Source organism: Drosophila kikkawai, chromosome 2L (assembly GCF_030179895.1).
Source record: "Drosophila kikkawai strain 14028-0561.14 chromosome 2L, DkikHiC1v2, whole genome shotgun sequence".
NCBI lineage: Eukaryota > Metazoa > Arthropoda > Insecta > Diptera > Drosophilidae > Drosophila > Drosophila kikkawai.
In genome coordinates, this window is record NC_091728.1 from 27,631,417 (window position 1) to 27,644,600 (window position 13,184).

The following is a 13,184-nucleotide window of genomic DNA, read 5'->3' on the forward strand; positions in this document are numbered from 1 at the left end:
GTTGTTGTGTGTTGCTTCTAAAAGAGCGAAAATCCTCCTCTTCGCTGCTCGCACTCATTGCCTTGCTATCAGCTCTCTCTCTCTGTCCTGCTCTAGTTCTCATACGGTTCTGTATACCACTCTCTTCGTTTTCGTCTTCTTCCTCATCTTCGTCATCTTCATCGTCATCTTCACCAATATCTTTCAGCAAATTTCCAGACCGCAAATTCCGGAAAATATGAATCATGAGGTCATCTTTGTCATGTTGGAGTCCCAATATGTTGCAAATTACAGCAAGATCGTTGTTGGTCAAGTTTTCAGCCACGTACGAAACTTTTTGAGCAAACAAATCATCCTCTTCCGTAAAATCGAATCCATCGAAGTTACGCAATCGTTTACGATTATGCCGATCGCCGTTGTTTTCATACACAAACATGTGCAGAAGGTCTACATTCTTTTTCTTCTCCGTTTTTAATGCCTGAAGCACTACATCAAAATCAGCCAGGTGAGACATTTTGCGTGTATTGTGAAATACGTTCCTTTGAACACGTCGTTGCACGTCGTTGCTTCGCTACCGTTTTCGTCGTTCTTTTCTGCCCGTCGTTTACATACACTTATGCGTCGTTCTAAATGTATGCGTGCAGATCAGCGATGTGTGTGTAGCGTCGTCTTCGTTTTTAATTTCACAATTCCTCCACTCGCTCTTACATACACGTATGCGTCGTAGTGTGTGTAGCGTCGTCGTCGTTTTTAATTTCACAATTTGAAATTTACACACTTTTTAATCAATTTTTCGTCGTTTTAAATCAGTTTTTCATCGTTTCTTTAATTTCACTTTATCACGTAGGTTAAGCCCCCATATTTGTGGGATTGGTTTCCTTTTAAAATGAGAAGTCCCACTAGTTTTAAGTTTTATTATAGTATTTAATAATATTTTATAGTAGATAGTTTAGTTAAGTATAAAGTGATCGTTTACATGTATTTTAGAATAGTTTGAAATAGGTTTTAATCGTTTTTAACTTCGTTTTGTGACCGTCGTAAGCTCGCACGTCTTTTCGTCGATGTCTCTCGTTCCGAACTCTTCGCTTTTCACCATCCGTCTTCGCTTCTTCTGTAGTGAGGTGGGTTAGGTGGAACGGAGTTGCCAGACCCATTCCCACATTATTGTACCAGAATCTTAACCTTACTCTAACGAAGCATTCTATACTAGCTACCCTTTCTCAAATAGCGCATCCGACTCAGATTCACCAATGGAAACACTTGACTAGTCCAGTCTCTTCAATGAAAAAATCATCACTAACTAAATACCATTTAAATATTATTTATATTAACCTAGGCCAATAACAATCGTTATATGGAATATTAATGGAATTTTTAACAACTACAACGAACTTGTATGAACTTCATGACTTCAACTTGATAATACCACAAATAGCGCATAGGTGTAGTTGGTCCATCTTAGCCAATCTTCATGGAAGTGACCACTTTCCCATATCCATAGCTTTTTCAGTAAATCTTAATTTGGATACTACCTTACCTCTACCAAAATATAAATTATTAGATTCAGCCAATTGGGACGCATACAAATTAAAGTGCGAACAAACAGCTGCCAACTGGAAGACAGGTTGTTTAAGCTACCAAGTTGCACAAATTAGATTAGAACTGCAGCAAATTGCAGTATACAACAAACCAAAAAGATCGTTCGTAAAACAGACGTTTCTTGGTGGAATAACACTTTTCAAAAACCCCAAAATAAATTGCCCCAGATTTTTGGTTTATAAGGCCAGAATGTCCGATACCAATTTGATAAATAACAAAAAAGCGAACGCAGTTTTCAAAAAATCAGTACTTCGAGCTAAGCGGGAGCGCCTGGAAAAATTGACCTCCAGGATATCGTCATCCGAAAAAGTTTGGTCTGATGTTAAGAGGCTGGCAGGTTTGCCACCACAACCAATTCGATTTTTGACGTGCGAATCAGGTATCGTAACAGGTGCTAAAAAGATTGCCGAAGAGTTCAGACATCTCTGGTCAAACTATTCTGCAAATAGTAACTTCTCAGCCGAAAACGTTCTGCAAAAAGAAGCTTATTTATCCCGATCCTACAATCCGACTCGTTTGTCAATGCATAGCATAAGTTTAAAAGCAAAATTCACCCTAGCCGAGATCGAAATTACATTGGCAGAGGCTAAGGGTAAAACCCCTGGTGCAGACAGGATATCTTATCCAATGTCAAAGATGTGCCATACTCCATCAAACTTTGATTGCGGAATATATCCACACACTCGGAGATCAGCCACTGTCATCCCAAACCCAATAAACCTAATGCCGGAATAAACAGCTTCCGCCCCATCTTCCCCCTATCCTGTTTAGGGAAAACAATAGAACAAATCATAACAAGCAATAACCTAATCTCACAAAACCAAGTTGCATTTAAACAAAAACGCAGTACTATGGACGCCTTGATGTGTATTCAACACTTTGGGTCGATCGCCCTTTCATCTAAAAATCACGTCTCCAATTTTGAAAGAGCCTTTGACGGCATGGGGATTCATTCCGTGCTTTGTCAGCTTGAGCGCTGGGGCATTGTTCCAAGGCTTTATAACCTTATAAAGGCCTTTATGACGAATTGGTCTTTCAGAGTTCGGGTCAATAAAAATACCTTCAACACCCACAGCCTTTACAACGGCAATCCCCACTCTCAGTAGTGCTTTTCATAACAGCTTTTGATAAAATAAATTATGTTTTAAAAAGACATAAAGATATGCTTGTATCTATATATGCAGATGACGCTAATTTTTTTTCACAAAACAAAAATCAATGTTAAAGATAAATTTGTAGATATTTTAAGCTCAAAGTAAGAAAACAACTCGAGATTAGATTTAATATTATACAATTTTTATCAATCAAATACACTAGAATCCATATAAACAAATTTTAAGGAATAACTCGGGACCTGATACTCCAAAATTAATTACGGCCTTCCAGTTTGCGGATGGTATGAAAAAGCCACATAAGCAAGTTGCAGACTCCATACCACACAACGTCTTTCCCACTTCTCCCACCGCATGCATATTAGCCGACCCTGGCCTACCGAGCATTCAGTCTCGGAGAGAAAAATGACCATGCAGCTTATTTCCAAAATACACTCAACGGATAAGCTCCTGTTATAGAAAGAGTACACAGCAATATGCAAGCAAAAAACAAAAATACAAATGCATATCTACGCTTAGGCGATGTGCAAACTACACAACACAACTTAGCTTAGCTCTGCCCAAGCCAAGTACAATTTTTAAGCCCCCGGCATATTGGGATTGTAATAAACCCAATGTGAATCTTGAAATGTATAACGCCTGTAAACAGAATACCACCAAAGCAGAATTTCAAACTAGCTTTCTATCCGCACAAAAAAAACTGGGTTTTAAATCATGGCTCTACACAGACGGATCAAAAACAGATGACGCTATAACCTTTGGTGTTGTCGATAATAACGGTAAAATAATCTCAGGAGGAATGCTGCCATACTACAAGTCTGCCTCTTCCCCACCAAACAAACCTGGCGCTTTGTTATCTGTACAGATAGCCTTTCAACTTTATGATCTTTACGGAACTGGGGCCACACCGATCCCACAATCCAAAAGATGAGAAAGCTATCCACCAACAATTCAAACATGATTACTCTTTTAATGGACCTCCAGTCATAAAAAATAAAAAATGGCAACGAACTAGCATATCGGGCCGCACAGGACTAGACTCCAACCGTCTTTTCTTTTCACACCATTTAACACCAAAGACGTAAATAAAAGGATCCAACTTCGCCTTAAGGGGGGGGGGGGGGGGGGGGGGTGGGGGGTAAGGTATTTAATTTTTTTTTTCGTAAATTTTTTTTATTTTTTATTTTTAAAGTTCAACATCTTAAGAATATTGTGTCCAAGTTTTACATTGATCATATGAGAATTGACGAAGTTATGCGAAGTTGAACGAAGGTCGGTTGGTGTTCAATGCATGAGAATCACAAAGTTTAAAGCGCTCTCCTGAAAAATGCCATTTTGAAAATCGGTGTACACGATAACTCAAAATCTACTGAACCAATCGGTTTGAAATTTGGAACATAACTTCTTTAGATAATTCTACAGGTATTCTCGTCGAGCTTTTTTTAATTTTTAATTTTCTTATATTTTTTATTTAACAAATTAACTTAATTTTTTAGTCAAAAATCGGGGTTTTGACTTCAAATTTTGATAAAAAATAGGGAAAAAATTTTAAAAATAAAAACGCTTCGAGAATACCTCGGGACACTTATCCTTTAACGAATGAGGTATAATTTTTGTAGATCGGATGATTCTGTGGACTGTTAGGATGTACACCGCAAAACCAACTTTTTTTTGAGGCCACTCGGGAGATTCCCTATATCTCCTCTACCTCTAAATATTTTTCAATACAAAATTGATCAAAAACTGTTCGAATATTGTGTTATTATATGGTATTTAATTCGTTAAGCTAACTTAAGCCGTTTCGCCACAACATTTTTTTGAAAATCTCCTTATGGGGCTATGACATTGTAATGCAGTTTTCATTAATTAGCTACTTTATTAGAGCCTTGAAAGAGACAACTATATGTGTAATTTTGCTTGGATTATTTTGGTCACACCGATCGAAAAAGGTAAACAATAAAAACGGTCGCCATTCGCGGCGTAAAACTATGAATTTCTGAATTCCACATCGATGTATTCACGCATAAATGAATGCGGAAACCATTCAATTTATGTTTTTAACCTGTAATGCCTAAAAATTTTTTAATTATTACCGAAAAAAAAAATATTTAAATTTACAGCGCAAGAACCTTGCCACCAAAAACATATTCAGGCCTGCTCCGGTAATCGTAAAATTTTTTCGATTTCGTTTTGGGCGAAAACGAACCGTTTTCGTTTTTAGCTGCTCCGGTTTTCGGCAAATTTCTGCTATCGGAATGTTTCGTTTTCTCATCGTTTCTCACTGCTCAAGCAGCTAACTTGGTAATAAGCAAACAACGTAAAGTACTGCCTATTATATTTACAATTGCCCTTTTTCTAAGCCAGAAAAAGGCAAAAAATTATCGAGTTAAGCAAATCTAGGCACCTGAGATGCTGCCACACTTTTCACAGTTTTAATTCCGGTGGTCTCAAATAATTATTTGGTTAATTTGGTCCATTTAAGTAATCACATTAAATAGCATTATTTATAAACAACCATTTTGGCGGTCCTTTAAAGTTATTAATGTATTCATTTATATTTTATAAGTATTTTTAACTGGCTGTTTCGTTCCACCAACAATATGGCAACCTTGGCGATAACTTTTTGCGGTGTACTTATCGACCTATCGCCAAACCGAGAAAACTGGTTGAACACGGCAAAAATTTTGTTGTCAAATCTGAGGTGGGGTCAGAAATAAATTTCTTATAAAATAACTACCTGCCAGAATGATCTTATGGTGGTGTGGAATAAACATCAATAGACCACTGAGTAAACTATATTTTCCTTTTGTAAATAAGTTCTGATTTCATATAAAAAAAGCCGATTACCGGAGCACCAATTTCTCGTTTTCAAAAACGAAAACGAAAAATTCTTGCCGTTTTCGATTTCCGGAGCAGGCCTGATTATTTTTTCCTAATTTTCTAATATTTCTTCAGTTCAAAAACCACCGAAATGATATAAAAATAAAATTCTCATTGCGAGACCACTTTGAGTTTCGCGCTCTAATGAGCTGGCTAATACACTTTTCAGTTACAATTTTCTTCATTAAAGCCGTATTTTGTTATCGAGTATCTAGTATATTTTATGTAGATCTATCGATGTTCGCGGCAATGAAGTAGCTAATATATTATTCTAATGCATTAGAGCGCCATATAGTCGTCTTGCTCGCACTTGTGTAAAACGCTATAGCGCTGTCAAATCTTTAATAAAGTCTCCAATTAATGTGCCAATGTCATAGACGCATTATGAAAGAATATGTTTTTGGTGGCAAGGTTTTTGCGCTGTAATTAATTTAAATATTTTTTTTTTTTTTTGTAATAATAATTATTTTTACGCCAGGAGGCCCCTGCTCCCCCTCTGCCCACCGAGCGTCCAAAAGCTTAAGCGCTCCCAGCTTAGCAACGCTCGCCCGCTCTCCGCTCCTCGGTATTACCGATCGCACGCTCTCGTGTTCCCGATCGTCGCTCGCTTCTAGGGACGGCTACGCCGCTCTAATTCACGGTTCTCCCGCTCTCCCGCTCTCGCGCCGTTAAGCTGGGCTTCTCGGCCGGTAGCGGGCCCGTAGGCTAAGCTAAGTTTAGTACCGAATCGAATGCGAAAATATATGTATGCTACGGGCACTCCGCCGATGACAATTTCGACCCCCGATATTTCTGCGTTTTTTTCTTCGTGGGATAAACTTTTGAACTGATCCTTTTGCGGAGGATTGATCAGCCACCCCCCTCCTAAACAAAAATTGTAGGCATTATAGGTTAAAAACATAAATTTAAAGGTTTACGCATTCATATATGTGTGAATACTTCGACGTGGAATTCAGAAATTCATAGTAATACGCCGCAAATGGCGGCCTTTATATGACTCCATTATAATGTCATAAGCCCATTAGCTTAGAAGCTTAGTGGTGGGAAAAAATGGCGTCCAAGTTTCGTTAGTTTCAATAATAAAGATTTGTTTTGATTTTTATTTCGATAAAAGCAATATTGTTCTATTCGGACTATCAACCAAGTTTCTACTACTAAATCGAATAAAAAAAATAAGGAACTGACGGGTAATTTAAATTAAATTTGATTTAATAATGCCTGAAAACACAGATGCGTGGATCAGAGGTGCCGCCCTTAGGCTCCTAAGGGTGTGGACGGAGAGTATCTTAGCCAGTCGCCCATATTTGAGACTAGGCTGTAAAAGAGGTGTCGAGACCACTTATTATTATTATGCAAATCAATAATTATTTATTTAAAATGTAGGCCCATCGCTTGCCTAATGCATTCAACACTTTTCTTTGCATTTCTTACTAAGTTTCTTGATCAGGTTGTCTCTGTGTGAATAAGCCTCTACTACAATAAGATCTTGCGCACTTTTGCTTTGGATACGGCAAAGAGAGTCGCTGTTCTGCGGTATTCCCCAGACAGGGCGTACAGCCCCAATTACAATTTTTCTTATAAGAGAATTCAAACGCTACGATAATGCTCTGGCGACATCCACGCCACATCCATGAACTTCATCATGGTAACTTTATATTGTTGTTTCTGCGTTATTTCGTTAAATTCGATATCGAATGACTACTCTGGTCGGTGTATATGTACTATAACTAATCAATTTATTTCCGTTTATAATGTTACAAGACTACCGCATTAATTAGATTTATATTAAAGATTTGACAGCTCCATAGGATTTTACACAAGTACGAGCAAGACGACTATATTGCACTCGTAACGCAAAACGCGTTAGATCTACATAAAATACTCTTATTACTAATTTTGGACCGATAAAATACTGTTTTAATGAAGACAATTGTAAATGAAAAGTATATATATAAGCCAGGTCGAAACGTTAAGTGGTATCGCAATGAGAATTTTATTTTTCTGTTTTTTTAAACTGAAAAAATTTTTAAATTTAAGAAAAATAATATGGTTTTGGTGGCGAGGTGCTTGCGTAGAAAAATTAATTTTTATTTATTTTTTTTATTTTTAATAGGTTAGGTTAGACGGGACGGTCCTCGAGGGGCCACACATAGGCCAATATGGCCCATAGCTATCCGGGGAAACTCCTGGATGGACCTAGAGACTATTTAAGCGGGTTTTGAGATCGCCTGGCTTCCTCCTGGAGGCATCTTCTAGCGATGCCAAAACTGGAGTTCCTCCTGGAGGCATCTTCTAGCGATGCCATAACTGGAGAGCCTAGGTATCTCATTCTTGCCCTCGTTAGGGCCGGGGATTTGCAAATGAGATGCTCCAAGGTTTCGATTGCCTCGGATTCATCACATTTCCGGCATTTGGCGTTGTCGGTAATTCCCAGCTAGACTGCATGTGCAGCAGACAGGCAGTGACCTGTAAGAATACCCACTAACATTGTGCAGTCCTTCCGCGGAAGATGCAGCACGTAGTGGGTGAGTTTCTCGTTGTGCTCTTCGCACATGATTTTTGATATTCTGTAGGTTGCGGAATTACTCCTCCACCTGCTGTTTGTGCTTGCGTCAGCCCGTGTCTCTAGCTCGCTTTGGAGCGTTCTTAGGGAGATAGGGACCTTTTCTGTTCTTTCACTCGCCAGTAGAACGCCTTCCTTTGCAAGTCCGTCCGCAGTCTCGTTACCGTCTATGCCTTGGTGGCTGGGAATCCAGTAGTAGTAGTAGTGACTCCCTGCTTGTACATTTTTGGAACTGACCGCTGATGATTGCATAGATCTTATCGCTGCTTGACTGTCTACGAACAAATTGACCGCTTCATGTGGACGGTTTATGCTTTGCGCAACCTCTGCTGCTTTCCTGATGGCGAATACTTCCGCCTGGAATATACTGGTTTGGTAGCTTATACGACACCCTCATTTCAGGGTCTGAACAGTATATGCCCGCTCCAACTCCTCCTTCCATCTTGAAGCCGTCGGTGTATATATTGAGGTATTGAGCATGGTCCTGGCCCGAATTCCAGTCATTTGGTCCCATTAATACTGTTGTTTACATCCGGGAACGTTCTGGGTATCATGTAGTCAGATGTACTGCTCATGTCTCGACCAATTGAACTGTGCCCGAAACCTTGTAGCGACCAGTTTCCTGATGCAACCAGACGTTGTGCCGCCTTTCCTGCTGGCAGTTGCGCTTGGATATCTAGGGAATGTATACAGATTATGTATGGGGGTTGACCTCACCGCCCCTGATATGCAGAGCAGTGCCTGCCGCTGGGTTCTCTTCATAAGCGTTTTCTTCTCCATGGCTTGCCACCACACTAAGACTCCATACAGCAGAGTCGGACGAACCACCGATATGTAGACCCAATGCATTAGAGCGGGACAGAGGCCCCATGTGCTGCTAAGCATCTTCTTGGATGCATATAGCGCTATGGTGGCCTTGTTTACCCTCTCTACTACATTGGCCTTCCACGTCAGCTTGCTGTCAAGTACAATGCCGAGGTATTTGACTTGTGTTTTCGGGGTCAGCCTGGTTTTGTTAATTTTCGGGGGATCCATTGCGGCACCTTGTATCTCTTGGTGAAGAGAATAAGGTCCGTCTTATCCGCATTGATATTGAGTCCTACCTTCTCCGCCCACTCATATATCTCCCGGAGTGTTGTTTCCATGATCGAGCTGAGGGTCGATGGACAGATTATGATAATTATGCTTATGTCATCCTCATAAGCTGTTATCTTTGGTGCTTTCCTCTCGAATCTCTTGATTAGGTCATCTACCACCAGATTCCATGGGAGGGGCGACAGAACCCCACGTTGCAGCATGCCTCTGTGCGCTCCTCTCACTATGGAAGCGGTGCCCCAATCTGATTGTACCCGCCGGCAACTTAGAGGATTTTTTATCCACAAGTTGATAGCGGGGGACGAGTTAGTCGCTTCTAGGCGATCCATTATTGCGTCCGTGCTAACGTTGTTAAATGCCCCGGATATTTCCACGAACACTCCGAGTGCATATTCCTTATTGTTTAGGGATCTCTCAATGGTGGCTACCAACGAATGCAGTGCCGTCTCCACTGATTTCCCCTTCGTGTAGGCGTGCTGGTTGGTCGACAGTTGTCTCCCTACATCGTTCCTGATGTATAGGTCCAGCAGCTTTTCCAGCGTTTTAAGTAGGAATGAGGTGAGGCTTATCGGTCTGTAATCCTTGGGGCTCATGTGGCTGCATTTTCCTGCTTTGGGCAGGAAGACAATCCGAGATGTCCTCCATTGAATAGGGATATAGCCCGTGCTTAAACAAGCTGTATATATATATCACTTCCTTGGCCTGCAGCATGGCTGGGAATATTCCATCTAGTCCTGGTGCTTTTATCCTCGCAAATGAGTCTATAGCCCAGTCGATTCTACTAGAGGATATAAGATCTTTTGGGAGATGCTCTTCTCCAGTTGCTAGGTCCTGGTGCTTATTTGCATCGGGTACCTCAGTGCATCCTGGGAAATGCGCATGCATTAGTGCTGTTAGGGCCTCTTCCCTGCCCTCAATCCACTGTCCGTCATCGCGTTTGAGCTGACTCTGTATGGTTGGCTGCTTCGATAGCAGCTTCTGGAGTCTAGCCGTTTCCGGGGAAGTCTCTATTCTGGAGCAGAAGTTTCTCCATGAGTTTCTCTGCGCCTTGCGTATTTCTTTCTTGTAGTCCCTAAGTAGGACTTTGTATTCCTCATTGATGATGTCATCTTTCGCCTGCTTGGCGATTTTAAAGAATTCTTTGAGTTTGTTGCGTCGGAGTGAAAGGCCCTTATTCCACTAGGGTGGCCTGGTCCTCTTTCTCGTGTCCGATATAGAGCATGATGAATGCAGCAGTTCTTTGGAGAGGGTCTCTAGGGACTTTTCTATGTCTTCCGCAGATTCTACTATGTCCGGAGAGATCGCGAGCCGTGTCGCGATAGTCTCCTTGAACTTTCCCCAGTTAGTATTCCGGGATTCCTGAAGACTGATTGTTTTGGAGAGTGTTCGAATGCGTATTGGAACCGTATGTACTTATGATCTGAGAAGGATGGTCTCTCAAGGACTCTCCATTCTGATACCAAAGTACCTTGTCCCCGTACAAGAGTAAGAACTAGCACGTTTGATGAGGTGGGACCTACAAAGGTGTGTTGTTCCCCCACGTTTGCTATACTCAGATTGGTTGAGAGTATAAAGTCTAATCGGGGCTCCCCCATACGAAGTGGTGCGCGTTGGCGTCTGCACCCACGAGCAGTTGCTGGTCCTTCAGGCTGGCTTCTACCAAGCTCATGAGTTCTTCTGGTGGGGCCGTCCTGTCATGTGCCATGTAGCAGGAAGCTACCAAAAGGCACTTTTTCCCGCTCTCTAGCATCACCACGGTCAGGTCATCAGAGCTGTAATGAGACATAAGTTTAGCGTGTAGACCCTTCCGTACAATTACGGCGGTTCTATTCCTGCTTACCGTTGGTGGATGGAGCAAATTGTAATTTGCGGACTTCAGTCTTGGCTCTGTCCCACAGCGCCTCCAACTGGCAGACCGCTTGCGTCAGCCACTTTCTCGTCGGGTCATCAATGCACTTTAGGATTTTGACCCCATTTAGCCACCCAGCGCCATCGAAGGTGGGTATGGGAGCTTCGGGATCATCCTCCATCCGTGCGTACAATGACTCAACGAGCCGCGCATGTACCATCTTCCACTGCGCCTCGGTCATTTTGCCGGCTTCATCGCATCTGTCAATGAGGGCCACGATCAAGTGTCGTTGGATCACTTCACTGACTTTTGCGGTTTTTTTGGGCTTTTTCGCCATTAGGGGAGAGCCTGCCTCCTTGTTGCCCGCTTGCTCCCCAGTGCGTCCTTACAGGTGCTCTCGGCTGAGCATTGCCTTTTGTTGGCAAGCGTCTCCTCCACCTTGTTGGCGAATCCGCCAGTCGATCTCATGTGGATGAGTTTGGCGAAGTGAAGCCTCCCCTGAGCGATTTTCTCCTCAGCCCAGGTAAGCTTTACCTTCTCCTCTAGGGATAGGGCGGCTTTTTCCTGAAACCGATCCTGGATGCGGAGAGCAGCCTTGTACAGCGCCTTGGCCTTCATACCCTCGCTTGACCGCTTTGGCCCATCCCTGCGCTGGGAGCTGGTGTCTGGTGAGTGTAGAAGCTGCACGCTCTCAAGGTCCGAGTCTGTATCGACTATGGCACGTGAGCGGCTCAACTTCCCCTGCGTAGTTTTTTCGGCAGTACCGTTGCAACTGATATGACCTGCTTCCGTCACATCAGAGGTGTAACCGCTGGCGACACGCAGAGAGGATTTCTCCCCCCGTGCCCGCCGGTGGTAGCGGTCACGCCTTCCACCGACGTTTGGGCAGACATCCCAGCCCTGGTTTTTTTCTTTAAACCCTCCAGAATGGTTTCTTTTTCAGAGGTACCACCCACTTGCGTTTTATGCCTTCCGCCAGGCACCTCCACCCATGGCTAACGGCTCACTTCCTTAGGCTTTTTAGGGCAAAAGGAGTTGTACCGTGGCCTTTGCTAGACACTGTATTATCGCGGACGAGCAGTAATGCATTACCCGTGTACAAAAAGTATTTAATCAAAATAAGATATATAGTTGTCTCTTTTAAGGTTCTTATAAAGTGGCTAATTAATGAAATCTGCATTACTGTGTCATACGGCCATTAATTAAAGCATTATATAAAAATAAATATTACTAAAATAGTTCACGGTATAGACGAATGTGTTAGTTGAAAGTAATTTAATATTTTTGACACAATTTTCATTAACTTTTACTTGGGCTCCTCTGTTTACCTACAAATATAGCATTATCCTTATACTGTGATTCAGAAAAACATTACGAAAAAATCTAAAAATGTCTAAAATATTTTGTATAACAATAAAAAATAAAGATGACCTTTATATATTTATGCCCAATTATTTTCATAATTAACTCTAATTTTAATAATAATAATAATAATAATTTTAGATTGGAGCTTCATTCTGAAAGTGGAAATAATAAACCAGAATTAATATTTATGGACCAAGTGGAAGATATTTCAAACGATTTCATTCAACACAAAAACGAGAACTGTATTCAAATTCGAATTAACGATGGTACTCGAGATGGTAGAATCATGTTGACAAACTCCGTAAGCCGCGCAATATGTGTATTCCTTAACTTTTAATAATATAAGCTTTGTTTATTTTCAGGATGAAATAGGTTTAAAAGAATGGGCGTCATCTCTAAGATCAGCACACAAATTGTCACAAGACCTGCTGGGATCGATGGCAAAGAAAGCTGGAAAAATTTATGGTAGTGAACGAGATGCCAACAAATCCATGTATATTCTTGGGGGAAACTGTTCAACGAAAAGTTCTAATGGCTCTAATTGAATATATATTCATTAAAAATCATATTAACCGAAACATTTCTGCTATGTAATATGTAGATCGTAATAACAATAAATGTGGAGAAAACGTAATAATGCAATTTGTATTATCGCGGTAGTTATTAAAAACGCAGGCGTAGATGTTGTAATTGGAAATTAGTAGAAGAAGCCGGGGCGTTGTAGGCTGAAAGCCTGAAAGAG

General features: G+C 41.3%; 1 protein-coding gene across 1 annotated transcript in view; it reads left to right on the plus strand.

Annotated features, from left to right (window-relative positions):
* Positions 1-13,085, plus strand: part of Gprk1 (G protein-coupled receptor kinase 1) — a 94,482-nt gene extending 81,397 nt beyond the window's left edge. Inside the window, exons 14-15 of the mRNA XM_041775609.2 lie at positions 12,581-12,743; positions 12,805-13,085. Of these exons, the coding sequence (XP_041631543.1) occupies positions 12,581-12,743; positions 12,805-12,987 (346 nt within the window). The 3' untranslated portion in view covers positions 12,988-13,085. The remainder of the gene's footprint in view (positions 1-12,580; positions 12,744-12,804) is intronic.
* Positions 13,086-13,184: the final 99 nt, after the last annotated feature.